Below are 16,154 nucleotides of genomic sequence, written 5' to 3' on the forward strand. Positions count from 1 at the left end.
ATAAATCCAAAAGTATTTAGCATTGTAACTGTGATTTCCACTGCAAGTCTCCTCACAAAGTGAAAGTAGGGCAGAATATATCGCTTGTGCTCAGCTGACGAATACATAACATGATGGCCAAGGATTGTTGGTGAGTTCTATTCAAATCTCCATGATGGAATCATCCATACGCTCAACCCACAAAAGGTTTGCTTCAGATTGAAATGAATGATGCAGTAAGGGAGCAATGCAATTTTAAAAAGAGAAGTTTCAGGCGTGATATGGTGGAATATCATGATTAATTAAAAATAGCAATTTTCCACAAAAATAAAGTTTAATGCGACCGGTTTCAATGCTACTACATCATCATCACCTGATGATGATGTAGTAACATTGAAACCGGTCGCATTAAACTTTATTTTTGTGGAAAATTGCTATTTTTAATTAACAATGCAATTTTATTTTGTGGTGCAAAGTATGCCTTTTTTAATTCACAATTTAAACTGTGTGGCATTGTAAAAACTTCATCATCGAATAATTTATTGAAATACTTTGAAATCAATGGCATTGTCGTAAGATACAGAGGTAGGTGTTGACTTTGAATGTTAGGGTAAACATTTTGGTTCAATCACTCTAAAAATCTAATCAAAACTAAAAATGTGCAAAATTCAATGATTGTGGCCTGAACATTTCTTGACTTAAAAAAATAGTTTATTTAAATCACATGATAACAATACTAAATGCAGTTTAATTCCATTACTTTCCTATAAATATGTGAAATGGGCAATGAATTTAATTTAAACAGAACAATATCTACGAAATGTAAGGCAAATAGGGAATTAAGTCAAGAAGTTGACTAGATGATTTGTTATTGTTCATTAACAAAGGCTCAGCTGTGGGATTTTTGATAAATGTAAAAATAAGAATGTTGAATGCATTACTAGGAAGCACCAAGGTTTAATAGGTGCATTTGGTTGTTGATGAAATAAATGTATAACCATCTGCCTATGCATGTAGGTTTAATTATCAATTCATATTTAATTAACAACTGTCTCTGAGTAGTTGGAAAATATTCCCTTCTGCCATAGCTACTTTTAATAAATGCATGCTGGTTCTTTGGCAGATTGACTACTAAGTTATCCATTTCAAGCACAAAGTTTTGAGGATATGACAACTGGCTGAATGTGACCAGGTTATTGCTACTTAAAGAGAAACATCACACACAATGACTATGGATTAATTTTTTCTCAAATAACTCTATTTTTGTGAACTATTATTATTATTAATTCCTAAATATTATCCAAAAAAGCCCAATAAGGAACCACAAATCAGTTGTACATCTGAACCTAAAAGTTGTCCCAGGAGCATGTCCCAAAGAGCATGAGCATAGATTAGTACAATTCTGTATTTAAAAAATTTACGCACATTACCACACTATTTTATACTTCCCCTGCACTGCCACCTGCAGATGTGATGAAACAGCAAAGAAGCTAAATTAGGGAAGGCTGGCTCCTTTACCTTGACTTTTAATGTGTACATTGAGAAGGAAGTTTTTGAAATTAATGAAACGACAAGAGGTGACATATGAATATATAAGGAGAAAGGATATGCATGCTGTGAATTAGTGGATCACCTAGCTATGTAAACTTGCAAAGAATAAGGAATGTCACACAAGAATACGGGCAAATATGGAGAAGGGGATGAAAAAACGAAACCTCAAGACAAGCAAGATAAAAACTAAGGTCTGCGGTCAAAGCGGGGAAGACAATCCTCAAGTAGAGACAAGGGAAGGATATGCGAGACAATTGGAGGAAGAGTTTCATTACTCAGGCAGCAAGATCACCAATAATGGTAGAAGTAAGGGGTATATAATAAGCAGAACAGTAGTGGTAAAGAAAATTTTCTATCAGAAAAAACTACAGAAGCACTAGCATAGACGTGAGGAAGCAATTAATTAAAATTTATATTTGAGCATGGTCTATTTTTCTATGGCTGTTAAACGTAAGTGATAGGGGCAGGAGAGAAAAGAAGATTGGAGGCAAGGAATGTGATTCTACCAAAGTATAATGAAAATAAAATCGAAAGAGGGAATAAATGAAGTACTTGAAAGAGTGAGTGAAAGTAGAAGTTTATGGAAGACAACAAGAAGAGGGAAACAAATTGGACACATCCTGAGGCACAAAAGCTATAATTGAAGGAAAAATAGAAGGGAAGGCATGACAGAGAAAGGCCTATGAGGAATTAAAAGAAGTAGGTGATGGAAGATGCTAATGCAAAGAGCAATAAGGGATTAAGAGATTGGCAGAGAACAGGATTGTTTGGAGAGCTGCTACAAACCAATCCTCAGATTGATAAGCCTCCATGATGATGACCATACTATTCCATTATGTCTCTGATGAAAATTTACTGGCCAAAATCTCAACTACATTGATTAATTTTAAAGGCTGCACTTTGAGCCTGAATCCCATTTTTTTAAATTTAATGGATTCTGTAATATAATAGGATTAACCTACCTCAGAGCAAGGGATGCATAATATTTTTTACTCTGGGAAATTAATTCACTATACAGCTACAATAATGAAATATATAGCAAACTATACATTGTATTCATGCTATAATTCATCTGATAATAGTTTGTTCATAACATTTACCCCAGGAAGTAACCAATGGGATCTCCCCAACTAAGGAGTTAGAATCTTGTAGAGATCACTCACATACCAGCAACTGAACCTCTGTTGCCTTATGTATCAATTATTATACCCTTCCAAGCCCTCTGGGGCTTTCAAGCCAGTACCTTTTTACACCCAGTTCTTGTATAAATTCACATTCATCATTGTCCATCAGATGTCACCCAATTAGTATATCTTATGCAAGTTAAGGTTCCTTCCAATCAATATAAGCTAACGATAACTGCATAAAAAATTCTCATCAAATCATATTTCATAATCAAATTTATACATTCTCATGACAAAGACGAATTCACACAATTATTCAATTGTACCAAAAGAAAAACATAAGCAAGCCCATCTTATTTATGCCACCAAAAGGGGAATGAGAAGTACACACATCTGGTCATCATGCACACCTCAATTAACTTAACCCTCTTGATATGTGGCATTATGCATTATCGGTTTTGATGACACATGCCAGGAAACATATTTGTAACTATAGAATAATTATATTTTTCATTAACTGCACATATGCATATCCAAGGTGCTGATGGAAAGATACTAATAGAAGGTGAAGACATCAGGAAGAAGTGGAGAGAATGCATTAAAGTATTCTCTCCAATTCATCACAAACTACCAAGGGCCCAAATTACTTGGAAGGTTACTTAATTAAAGAAGAAATTAAAGAAGACAAACAGGGCCTGGAAATACTGAGAAGCAAATTCCATAGGGTTGTGAAAGATCTGAAGGTCAACAAGGTACAGGAGTAGACAAAATAAACAGAGAAATGATCAAGGCACTCAGGGTAAAAGTGATGGATACCCTCTTTGGAATAATCAAAGTGTTATGGCGACAGAAGACTACTAGACTTTGAAAAGAGTGTGGTGACTACAATACTGGAAAAACCAAGAGCAGATAGATGCAAAGAACACAGAACATTGAGACTGATGTTCCACACATTGGAAGTGCTTACTGGGATAGTTAGCAGAAGACTAGATAGAAGGAAGAAAGCCTTATGGAAAACCAATTCCAACCCAGAGAACCTGAGGAGCATGAGAGGCAATACTCAGCTTGAGGGTACTAGTCATAAAAATGATACACGTGATCCAACCATTATAAGTGGCAAATTCATAGAAATTGCTGGAGATGCTGTGGAGACAGTAATTTAAATGGAGTCATCCTCTTATGTGCATTAAAATGCAATAACTTCAAATTGCAAAAATCATTTGCCTGGACTGGGATCAAGGAAAATAATTTTTACGCTTTGAAATAGTTGCATTGTACATGTTGACTTGGAGAAGGCATCGAATGGAATAGGATGTTTATGATGCAAGGAACTTTTGGAATGGACTACCATGACAAAAGAATAATTCATCACCTCTCTAATAATCGGGTAACAGCCATGAAAATGAAAAACAGGAGAAAAATAGAAACCAAAATAAACAAACGAGTTAGACAAGGTTGCAAACTCTTGCCAGCACTATCCAACGTATATCTAAAAGAGACAATTAAGGAAGCAAAATAATTTTAAATAAAGTATTAAAGGAGCCGAGGTTAATGGAAAAGAAATTAACATGTTTCAGTTTGCAGATGACATCAAAGTAGTGGCAGAAATGCAAGAGGACCTGTAAGCAAGTCTGATTGCAATGGAGCAAGTCCTTTGGGAATATAATATGACCATCAGCAGGAAGAAAATTAGAATTCTTATGTGTGGAAGGGAGAAGCTAAAAGCAAACAGATACCACAATTTGAGGAGTGAAACTGAAGCAAGCAGAATCCTTAATCTACCTGGGAAGAAGTATAACTCAGGATGGAAGAAGTTTGACCAACATCAAACACAGGGTAGCTCAAGATAAGAACGCATTCTTGAAGAAGAAGCAACAGCTACGTTCAAAGAAACTGAAACTCTGATTGCAAACAAGGAAACAGTTTGTCAAAATATTTATATGGAGCATGGCACTCTATGAATCAGAGACTTAGAATTTAGGAAAATGTGGACCAGCAAAGAACAACAGCCTTTAAAATATGGTGCAGGAGGAGAATGCTGAAGATTAAATGGACAGACAAAGTGAGGATCAATGAAGAATATAGAGCAGAAGAAGAAAAGACAATATGGAGAACTCTGAGGCAAAGAAGAACTAGATGGATTGGACACACCTTAAGGCACAATGGGTTAGTTAGAAACATAATACAAGGAATGATATGATGATTGAAATAACTGATGATAATAAGAACAAAGGATAACATACTCATCCCAGCACTAGGTAGAGGAGAAAAAGTTTCTACTCTTAATTCCTGGATTACAGAAGGGTTTTAAAAGAAAATTGTGTTAAACAAAGAAGCTTTTACAGAGAGGACAGAATGGATGGCAAGGAGTATGAGTAAATATCTAAAGCAAAGATCACCAAAAAATAATATGGAATGAAGTCCTGTATTGCTCTGAAACTAGGCCATTGATGCAAGAGGATAAGTGTAGATGGAAACCTGAGGATGTGGAAAAATATGGAAAAATAATTAGGACAGAAAAGAAAACCATCAGGCATGCTAGGGAAAGAGAGAAAGTTGTCGGGGGAAATTCAAACAGGTAGGGAAAGTGGATGCAGTAGATACTGAGAGGCAATGAAATGTAGATTTCTGTTAAGAGGGTTGAATGTTTAGCAAAAGAGGTATGGGAAAAGAATAGACATTTCAAAGGGAGTGAAGGGAGGTAGAAGATGTTTTTATTTCTGAAGAATTTATTGCAACATGGGATTTAAGGGTAGTTATACAGAGTGTGGCAGAACAACTTCCTTTTTTATAAAACCCCTTTAAAAAAGGAAGTTATGTTGCCGCGTTAGGTGAGACTGAAGTGTGGAAGTGCTTAGTCCCTGGGCCCATCAAAAATCTAATTTAACAAGTAATCTTCTAATATCAAAAGGTTTTCTCTGAAACCATGACTTTTTCCTAATGTCTTCCACTCTACAGGCGTCGTTTCAATTAGTGGATATTGGACTAGCCCTCATGACTACTATGTTATATATATTTATAATGTAAACTTCTTGTTCGCCCAAAATTATTTCCTTCTTCAGTTCTTCATGCCATCAAAAAAACCTATTCCCTTCCTTCCTCTACCTTGCTTATTTAACATAGTCCTGAACATCCCATTGCCTCTCATTATTTTCTCCATCCACTTTTTCTTTCTTCTTCAAATTTCATCTAGAAACTTCTTCTTGTCTCTCACCATGCTTAAAATGTTGTCAGTAGTCAGTCCAACATTTCTGCATTCTTCACATGGCTTTTAATTTTTGAGATATATGGGAACATGTAATACAGTATATCTTCATAAGGTTTATTATTTTGGTATTTGGCTGTTCCTATCAAACAACGTATGGGAGGCAATGATTCACAGAGAACTTCATTCAAAAATGCCTAGAACATTCTGCAACTTATAAACAACATGAGTCACCATTGTGATAGCTATGGGGGAAGGGATAAAAGAGTCTGTGGGATGGTATGTAGTTTTTGGGGCAGGTACTCGAATACCGGATATTAAAGAGCGAATGGGAACTATACATTTATATTCATTTCAAATATTACATTAATTTGAAGTTAGACACTGCATTATTTCAAACTGTTCGATGACGTCCAATCTAGGTCCCTTTTTTCCAGGTCAAGTTTGGGGGACCAATTTGCTGGAGGCTCAATCAAATATTTCATGAACATGGATGTTATTTTTTTATACATAGTTCATGTTCCTTGATTCTCTCTCTGAATTGCCTCCCTGTTTGCCCTATGTTAACTGCATTGTAGTTGTCACATTTTAATTAGCATACTCCACTTTTTTGTGCAACTTCAATCCTGTCTTTGGGGTGACTTAAATGTTTTTAAATTGGTATTTGCTGTAAAATGCAGGTTTTATTTCACATGGGTAAAGTGCTATTTATTTTTTATTGAAATGTTTCCTAGGAAAGCGATTTTCTGTCCTTTTGGAGTGCCATAGTCAATAGGGATGTGTTCTGTAGATGTCCTTGATGGCTAATTTGGTTTGTATTTCACAATGACCATTTCATTTATTGTCTCCACACTCAGAAACAAATCCAATACTGGCCCAGATGAAATTCCTGGTTTAGATGTTCATCATTTTTTTAAGCCATAAAAGAATCCCTTTTATTTTTAAAAATGAATTTTTGATGCAAGGGATTTTCCCATCCAAATTAAAAGAATCAAAAGTAGTTCCCATGTATAAAAACCAAGGCTGTGTTAATGTGTCAAATAACTACAGACCAATAGCCATCCAAAATATATTTGCTAAAATATTTGAAAAGGCCATGTGCATTGCATCTTATCTCGAAAAAAAACTTCCTACTCTCCAAATCTCAGCATGGATTTTGATCTGAAAGGTCTACCACAACTGCCATATGTCAGGCAATTGATAGCATACTTAATTCATTAGATGCTAAATGCAAAACTCTTGGAATTTTTTTAACCTGTCAAAGGCTTTTGATAATTTTAACCACAATAGACTACTAATTAAACTTAATGGAATTGGAATTTTAGGAATTCCTCTAAATTGGATGAAGTCCTATATTCACAATTGCTCTCAGAATGTAGTGTTGTCAGTTGATAGGTTAAAATATTTATCTGAAGCATACCAAGTTTACAAAGGCATTCCACAAGGCTCAACCCATGGGCCACTCCTTTTTCTAACATATATCAATGACCTACCTGCTTATAGAATTATGAAGGTATAATACCAGTTTTGTATGCTGATGACACTAATGTAATAATATCAACACAGACATATCCCAGCCTCGGGGCAAAATCAATTCTGTCACACTAGCAATAAACAAGTGGTATACTGATAACCCTTTAGACTTAAGTATGAATAAAAGTAAAATAGTATACCTTACTTGCAATAAGAATGTGACAGATAATCTGCAGGTAAAAATTAATGACCAATCAATGGAGTATGTGACGGAATTTAAATTTCTAGGTATTTCTCTGTGTGCAAATATTTCTTGGGATACACAGGTAAAAGCCCTTCAACATAAGCTCAGTTCAACTTGCCATTTATTAAGACACCTGTATGAGACTACAAGTAAAACTATACTACTTATTTTACACCATGGGAAAATTTATTCAAATATAACCTATAGTAAAATATTATGGGGATCAGCAGCTATTTTCAAACCATCTTTTAATGCAAAAGAAAGCTATTAGAATAATAACCCTGAAACCTCACAATGCTCCATCAAGACCTATTTCCTATGAATTTAATTTGCTACTACTCCCATGCATCTACGTTATGTTTTTAATTTTGTATGTAAAAAATAGCATTGGCAACTATTCTCCTTACTCTGCCTATCATCATCATTACACCAGAGGAAGGCACAACATCTATTAAGAGAATATAAGAACTGAAGCATTGACATTAGACCTAATGAAATGGGCGTCAGATTTTTCACAAACTACCCAAAAGTATCAAGGATGCAAAGGGAACTGCTGCATTCAGGCATAAATTAAAGAGATATCTACAACGTAATATGTTCTACTTGGTTGACGAATATCTCAACAATATTCCCGACTAGTAAGTTCATACTCTTACTTTATAGCAATGGTCATAGTCTAGTTCATATTAATGATCAATGATTTTTCTAAATTGATATCTAATGTGCATGTTACCTTGGTACTACCAATGTTCATGGGTTTGTGCCAAGTATTATATAACTGTGAGCACCATTCTTTTGTATTTTAATTGAGCCTGTATCTTTGCTCCTTTTTGACGTGCCTTATATCATGTACATATACCACCCATCTGGTATTTTTGTATTGTGATCTTTGGGCAAATAAAACGTAATAATAATAATATGAGGTTTTTTATTCCAGCTGTTTTCCAAGGCAACTAAGATTTTTCTCTCTTACTCACGAGCTGCTTAACTGCTACTTTGGCAATTATGTTCTTTATTTCCTTCCATGGTTCTTCTATGCTTGTCCCATTTATTCCTTCTGTTTATGGGTCCAGTGAGCATATCTCTTATTTGCTTTTTCTCCAGTATCTTTGTTTCATCTGTGTTTCTGTTTCACTTTCTTCATCTTCTTGTTTTACAGTCAGCTGCCCATGACCATCAGGTTTGATAGCTACTTTTGCCAGGGTAGCTCTTAAATTGCATAACTTGGTTCTTTTATCCTGCTGAGAAGGACATAGTATGTTTATACCCCTGCTCCGCATTTATCTTCTCCTCCTAAAGTTTGTCAAAGAGGGTGTTTGCTGCTATTATATTTTTCTTGTTACTATACTATATATTATTATAATCCAATGTCTATAACATCAGTTATTGAATTTAAAAGAAAGAATCATGACCATAATTCTACTGTTAATAAAGACATCATAATCTTCTTCAAAATTAAATACTCTGAAAGCAAGTCAAAAGTTGCACATGCTCTAATTGATGCTCTCCAACTTAAACTTAAGTCTCGCCATTTTTTGGGAGTCCCATCACCTTTTTTTACTCATCAATGATTCACATTCCATAGCCATCACGTTGGTTCTTTAGTGACTCAGCAATGATTCTCTTCCGTTACCGGACTGTACTATCTCAAGCATGATCATTCAAAAAATAACATGTTCGATTTAAATATGTTCTGGGAGACCCCACATTTCTTTGAGTGCCATTTCAGATGCAGCGTGCATAATTTGAGCATACCAAATCGTATCTGAAATATGTCCTCACATTAAAAATCAGAATACAATTTCTATAAATTACCTCATAATTAATGGTTTATTAGTATCTATTTAAATTGTATACTTTAAGAAGAGCTAACTTTACCCTTTGTCCTGCATTATTCGAGAATATTCATGGCTTCAATGAACATTTTTCATCAAAACATTCTTTTACAAGTGTTTTTTTCTTTACCAGAGAAAAGTTCCCTCTGACCATTGGTAAATAAAAAGAATAAAGCATTTAATTGTCTAATTGTCATATCATTATTCAAAGTCCAATGTAAAGGTCAAAGTACTGTTTCCAGGCTAATGCAAAATAAATAAACACATACGAATAGAAAGGAAATTCAGAATATAACCACCCAGATTTTGCAAAATCTTAATTAATTTGTCGGTCAAAACTTCTCGTATTTGGGAAAATTAAATGTGATATATCATGATATATCCTGTTTGTAGAGTAGGTTTAAATTAGCAAAGTGAATTTAAATGAGCCATTTAAAAAATTGTCCCTTCATTGGAATTCAAAGCTCTCACCATTTTCCTCTTTCAGACTTATAAAATGTATGTTGATACTCAGTTTAAAAGTAAAAATTGTAAGAACTGATTCATAATTTAATTTTAAGGGTCATTTTGTCAGCTCACACCAAGCAATTTGAAGTTTAATGTTTTATATAAAATTATGATTATACTGTGAACTTTTTGTTCATAAAAAGAGTTTCTGTTACATATCTAGGGCAGAGCAATCTGTGTTTCAGCTTCTCTAGAATGCTTCTTAATCATATCTTACTCAGCAAAATTAATGATGAGCCAGCCAATGGTGGAATACATACCATATTAGATGGCATAGAAGACATGCCCTCATTTCAGTAGGAAAGAAAAAAAGTTTAGAAGTCCATCCAAAAACACTATGCCCCTTCAACTTGATTATTGCTTATTTTTGGGTCATTTATTTAAAACAAATAATTCCACTCAGAAAGATAAGCACACACCGTTTTGTAAAGATCAGTTATGATAAAATATTCGTTTGATATCTGGTCATACCTCTTTCAACATTGCAAAAGCAGCAAAGCAATAGTTACATCACATAATAGCAATGAACTTAGTAAAAACAATCCCAGCTACAACATTCTTCAATTGATAAAAAAATATTATTACTGACCGTATGGGATTAAAATAGCATTCAGTAGCGTGCGTTAGTCAACCCATGGAGTTTGAACCTTTACATACTATATAAAAAACCATAAACACAGTAATCAACCCAAAGGTCGGTTTGGTATTTGATGGTAGAGCTCACCCAGTACTAAGCCCGATGGCGTGTGAAATTCACACATCAGGGTATGGAGGGGGGAGCAATTACTTTTCCTGTGCCGGTTATGGTTTCCCAGGAAGATCTGGTACCCGAAAAAAATCACATAGCTTGGATGGAGCTGTGGATGCCCAGAGTGCCTTGCCCAGGAATCGACCCAGGCCACTTTAGTCAGCAGTCCAACGCTCTACCTGGACTACCACGACCCACCCTTTACAAAAAGATGTGGATATTTTTTAACCATAATTATGGAAAAAAGGTCTCTCTTATGCTGTCAAATATGGTAGATTTTATTGCGTCAGTTAGGTGGAGCCAGGATAGTCCATAAATTATTGTTTGAAGTGAAATCATAGTTTTCAGTTGTATGATAGTCTGGTAAATTTGTCCGCTAAGTTGAAGATAATTTCTAATGTTGCTATTAGACCTTATTTTTCTAATTGCCTTTTGTAACCAAACAATTAGGGGAACCCTTTGTATTCCTTGGTTCTAAACAGTGTAATTTATCCATAGTAGTGAAGCACAATGAAGAATAATTCTGACACCTATGGAATAAATGTTACATTTCATAACATCAAGAAATAAAATGTAAGGTCAACTTGGCAGTAACGGACTACAAACATGATCTCACTCTCAAGTTCTTGCCTACAGGGTCGCACCCAAAAGTGGTAGGACTGATTTTCTCTGGCGCGAACGGAGTGGCGGAGGGGGGTCTGCCTGGCAGGGTAAGGTGGAGGGGGCTCTTAGCAACAGACCGACACCAACCTCAGTCGCCTGCGGGCTGTCGTTGAGTGAGGACACCGTTTATAGTGAAGCAAGTTTTTTGTCCACATCAAAAAACAAAATGAATCTGAATTTAGAGCAACGTTATTCCGTGAAGTTTTGTGCGAAACTCGGGAAGACGGCCACTGAGACCCTCGGTATGATCAAGCAGGCTTATGGGGACACTGCCTTAAGCCGTTCCACAGTATTTGAGTGGCACAAGTTGTTTAAAGAGGGTAGGGAACTCGTTGAAGATGACCATCACTCAGGACGGCCGTCGACGGCAAGAACCGACACGAATGTGGACAGAGTGAGGACACTTCTGAACACAGACTGACGCTTGACCAGTGAAGAAATTGCAGACCAGTTGGGTCTGTCTGCATCCAACGTCCAATGCATTATTTCACAGGATTTGGTCATGCAAACTGCTGGGTGCTTCATCATGACAACGCGCCGTGCCATGGCGCGCTCGTCGTCAGACAGCTCCTGGCCAAATACGGCGTTGCCACGTTGCCGCACCTGCCCTATTCTCCCGATCTGGCACCACCGGACTTCTTCTTCTTCCCCCTGATGAAAAGACAGCTCAAGGGCCGATAAAAATAAAAGGGCCGAAGACTCGATAAAGGCCGTTCAAGAGACTTCGATGAGGGTCATCAACGGCATCCCCAAAGGAAATTTCCAGGGGGCGTATGGGGAATAGGAGCAACGTTATACTAAGTGTGTAGCAATTCAAGGAGCATACTTTGAAGATTATTAAGTCGATGTAAGTATATCGTCAATAAAATTCTTGTAAAAAAATTAGTCCTACCACTTTTGGGTGCGATCCTGTATCATAATGAAAAACAATACTGAAAAAGCCATTTTGTCACTTACAAAAATTTCAAAAATGTAATGCAGGCTATTATTTATGCTGAATAAAAATTCCTCTTCCATTTTATGCAAACCAAATAAATGGTGACCCAAAAATACCCACTAAATACCTTTCAAGTTACTTTAAAAAATTAAATGCAACATCAGATTCTTAATTTCAGAGCCATTATTTTTCTATCAATATATTTAAATGGAGAACATTAGCACACCACTAAAACAGAACTTGAACAGGAAGCATAGTGCACATAACAAATAAGCATACACATTAGAGAATACCTTTTACTGAATGATGGTACAATTTAATGTAACAATTTACATCCACAGTCATATTTTAATGAAATGACGTATTGAGAACTTAAAATTACCTCGTGTTTTATTATTGATCAATAATCCAAAAAATACGGTTTTCACACATTATAAGATAGGTATACCAGCAGAAATTATTGATCTACAAGATACCCAATTGTTTTTCAATAACTGCATGAGGTTGGCCAGCAATTTCACGGAATTCAGTTGTGTTGAGGACATCCTCAAAACCAATTTCTTCATCCCTACCCAGGAGAACATCAAGAGAGAGCCGGGAACTAGGCAAAAATGGAAGATGTCCAACTTTTGAAGTGGCCTTTCGTTCCATATGAAGTCGCAGAGGAGCATGAAGTCCTTGGGTATTCCTAAGTATGTTGAAGTCTACAACATCCCTTCTTGACATAAACTGAAATAAACAGAGCCCAAAATCAATTAGGTGATGCTGATGATACATTAAGTTTTTGAATTATTAATATTTGAAACCCTAGGGGAGGAAAGAGGTACTGAAGAATGAAATAAAACATAACCGACAACTTTCCTGTATTCAATCTTACATTAATATTTTGTTGACTATCATTGAAGAAAAAAAATCTATAAATGCCTTGAATAGGGATTTTAATAAAGCTAGTGCATAGAAAGTCTGTTTTCAAGTCCACTGAAATTAACATTAAAGTAGACCACTTGAAAATGTATAGTTTCTCCATTAATCTCTTTGAATCCCAAAAAAATCTAAATTAGCATCAGTACACAGGTGTTTTAAGGCCTAACTCGTAATTAGCCATCATGGACTAATTTAAACCTCGACCCTATCATGTAGTTAAACTTCATTACGCTACTTGGCAATACAACATTCCAACTCAGTCAAGGTTATAACCTGCAATCTATTAAATAGCCAACAAGCCTATAACTCAAAGGGATACTTAAAAAAAGTTCTACAGGTAACATTTGGAAGTGATTCCTAGAATGATTGTGCACGTGGTTTAATAAGTGTTTAGCACTCATTCCGCTGACAATTTAGTGTGGCTAGTGATCACACATTTTTCCAAACTTGTGCTCAGATATAATACTTGTGATTATTTCGCGCAAATATTACCATAGCATTGCGAGGAACAGTGAAGCAAAAACCTGGAGCAGGGAATTTAACCGTCGACAAGAAGCTCCTAGATACTGAGGGTTGCCTACTGCGACAGATTTTTAATTGTGATGGCATGTGTCTCTTCTAGAAATATGCTTAAGCAAACCAATAAAACATCATAAGAGAATTCATTGTGAGGCCACGAACCAATGAAAGACCATTTCAACATTGCCACTATATACCAATGCAAGCAGCAATTCAAGCATTAAACCACTCCTTGATTATCAATTAGAAACTCCAAAATCCTTCAAGAAGTGTCCAGAAGATACAGCTTAATTTGATGTGGAGGTCATTGGAAACTGTTGCATTGTACATTGAGAAGCATCACCCTAATACGGCAGTGGTTACGCAAGCTACAAATTTATTTAGGGGTAATGATGTCACATTTTCACAAAATTTTGAAGCATCAACAAAAACAAATGTCACTTCATGGGTTTTTTGTAAAAATGAATTAGGAATCCATCATATGTATTAAAACAAATTCTTCTGATTCTTTTTTGTTTTATACAAATTGAATTCACATTTCAGATTGGTTCATTCCCCCATGGAATACTATTATATTAGAACACTAATTGTAAAAAAAAGACTATTACAAAGACAGTATTTGACACAGATGAGAAGGTCATTAGGTATCATTTACAGACAATGTAATCCAAAGCCAGTTAGTACACAATGCATCTAGAGATGAGAGTTTACATGCAAATCATGTCAATATCTTTTTTATGATAATGCAAATGGATATTTAAAAAAATGTTAATATTACAAATACGAAATGCATAGAGGGAACCATGAGGAGTACAAGGAAAACGATGGTCCTATACCAGGATGCATGTGGGTCCATGTAATGTTGGGGATGAGTTAGGTTTTTCAAACCATATGAAGCAGAATTTATTTCAAATGTAATTTACCTGTGTATTTACTAATATATATCAAATCTAAACCAGATTGGGAACTTCTTTGTACCTTAACACAAAAACACTTTTTAAAAATAAAAAACAATGTTCTAAAACTGCAATTCTCTCATACAATGTACTTATATTAAAAGTTAAAGCACAATGCTTGAACTTCTAGGAAATGAATATTTCCAAATAATAGAGTAACCAAAAAGTAGCATTACACGGACACAAAAACGTTTACTCATTGTTTTCATATTTTAATTTAAAAGATAGCCACAGTATGCAACAATTTCAGAGTGCAAAAATCATTCACCTTGACTATTTATCTTTATGTGCAAAAAATATTATTTTCAGTAAATACATGAATATTGGCATGTGTACTGAAGTATAAAAAAAATGAATTGTCACTGGACTGAATTTGAAACTTAAGTTTAGAAATTTACTCACGGTTTTCTCAGATGATTCTAGGGGATGGCATGATTTCATAGGTGGTCTAGAAGCTACCAAGCTGGAATTAATAGCCCAAAAAATAATTAGGATAATTATACGAAGTGTAGACATTTGTAAATTAATACATTCCATATTTGTGCCTAATTACTTGTGCTGTTAATAAACTATAAAAGCAAAATAAATTTTCAAAGATGCACAAGTCTACATATTGTTTCTTTAAACAACAGTTCAAACTAAAGGAAGGAGCAATCGTCAGAAGAGAACAATTTGTGTAGCGTGCATACTACACACGAATGTATCAAAATATTATATCAAATCCTTTTAATTACTTGATTAATTCCTGGGTTACAACTTACATTGAGTTAAATTCGTGGACACCATAATTACAAAGACTGCATACGAATTTCTTTAGGGAACATTAAATAACTCACCCGTACGTCATTACGTTTTCGACACCGTAATTTCCATCCTTGCACAAACCATGGTCAGAGTTGCCAGCTTTAGGCCGCACAGAATTGAATCCCACGTTCTGGAAATACACGTACATAAATATTAACAGTTATCCTTAAAAGTATGACTATATTAGTTGAACGGAATATTACCCTTTTGCAATGTATTTACCATGGCAATGCATTCTTAAAACATCATGAATGCAAAATAATTAATCTAAAATAACTTTCAGTGCACTTTTTAATGGATATGTAGTAAATGCAACTTACCATTTCAGCAAAATGGCATAAGACAAATTGGTGACAAAGAAGAAAATCTCCTGTTTGCAAGTAATGCTATGCGGACTATGTATTTCGCATTTCGATGCTCATTTCACAGAACACTTAAATGAGAAACAATTTAGACATATTTCAAAACAAATATATAAAGAATATTTTCAAATCGTATAAATCTGGATATTTAATTCTAATTTTCTTATTTCAAGTTTAATTTCAATTTATGAAATACTGTCATTTTTTATTAGCATTAAATATGAGAAATATGATTCTTCTACGCCATTCTTTCTATGGTATATTCAAATCGTCACTCATTCTTTTGCAAGCTAGAATGTGGCGGCTAGGTAAAATCGATAGAA

The 16,154-nt window shown here is 35.0% G+C and overlaps 1 protein-coding gene across 1 annotated transcript; it reads right to left on the minus strand.

Annotated features, from left to right (window-relative positions):
- Window positions 1-12,426: 12,426 nt before the first annotated feature.
- Pomp (proteasome maturation protein) lies at window positions 12,427-15,883 on the minus strand. Its single transcript, XM_071596766.1, has 4 exons — window positions 15,790-15,883; window positions 15,502-15,599; window positions 15,068-15,128; window positions 12,427-12,995 (listed from the first exon to the last, which is right to left on the minus strand). Exons 1-4 carry the CDS (start codon window positions 15,790-15,792, stop codon window positions 12,732-12,734), a joined length of 426 nt encoding a protein of 141 aa, XP_071452867.1. The 5' UTR covers window positions 15,793-15,883; the 3' UTR covers window positions 12,427-12,731.
- Window positions 15,884-16,154: the final 271 nt, after the last annotated feature.

The sequence above is a fragment of the Hetaerina americana genome, unplaced genomic scaffold (genome assembly GCF_022747635.1).
Source record: "Hetaerina americana unplaced genomic scaffold, ioHetAmer1.1.p SCAF_8, whole genome shotgun sequence".
NCBI lineage: Eukaryota > Metazoa > Arthropoda > Insecta > Odonata > Calopterygidae > Hetaerina > Hetaerina americana.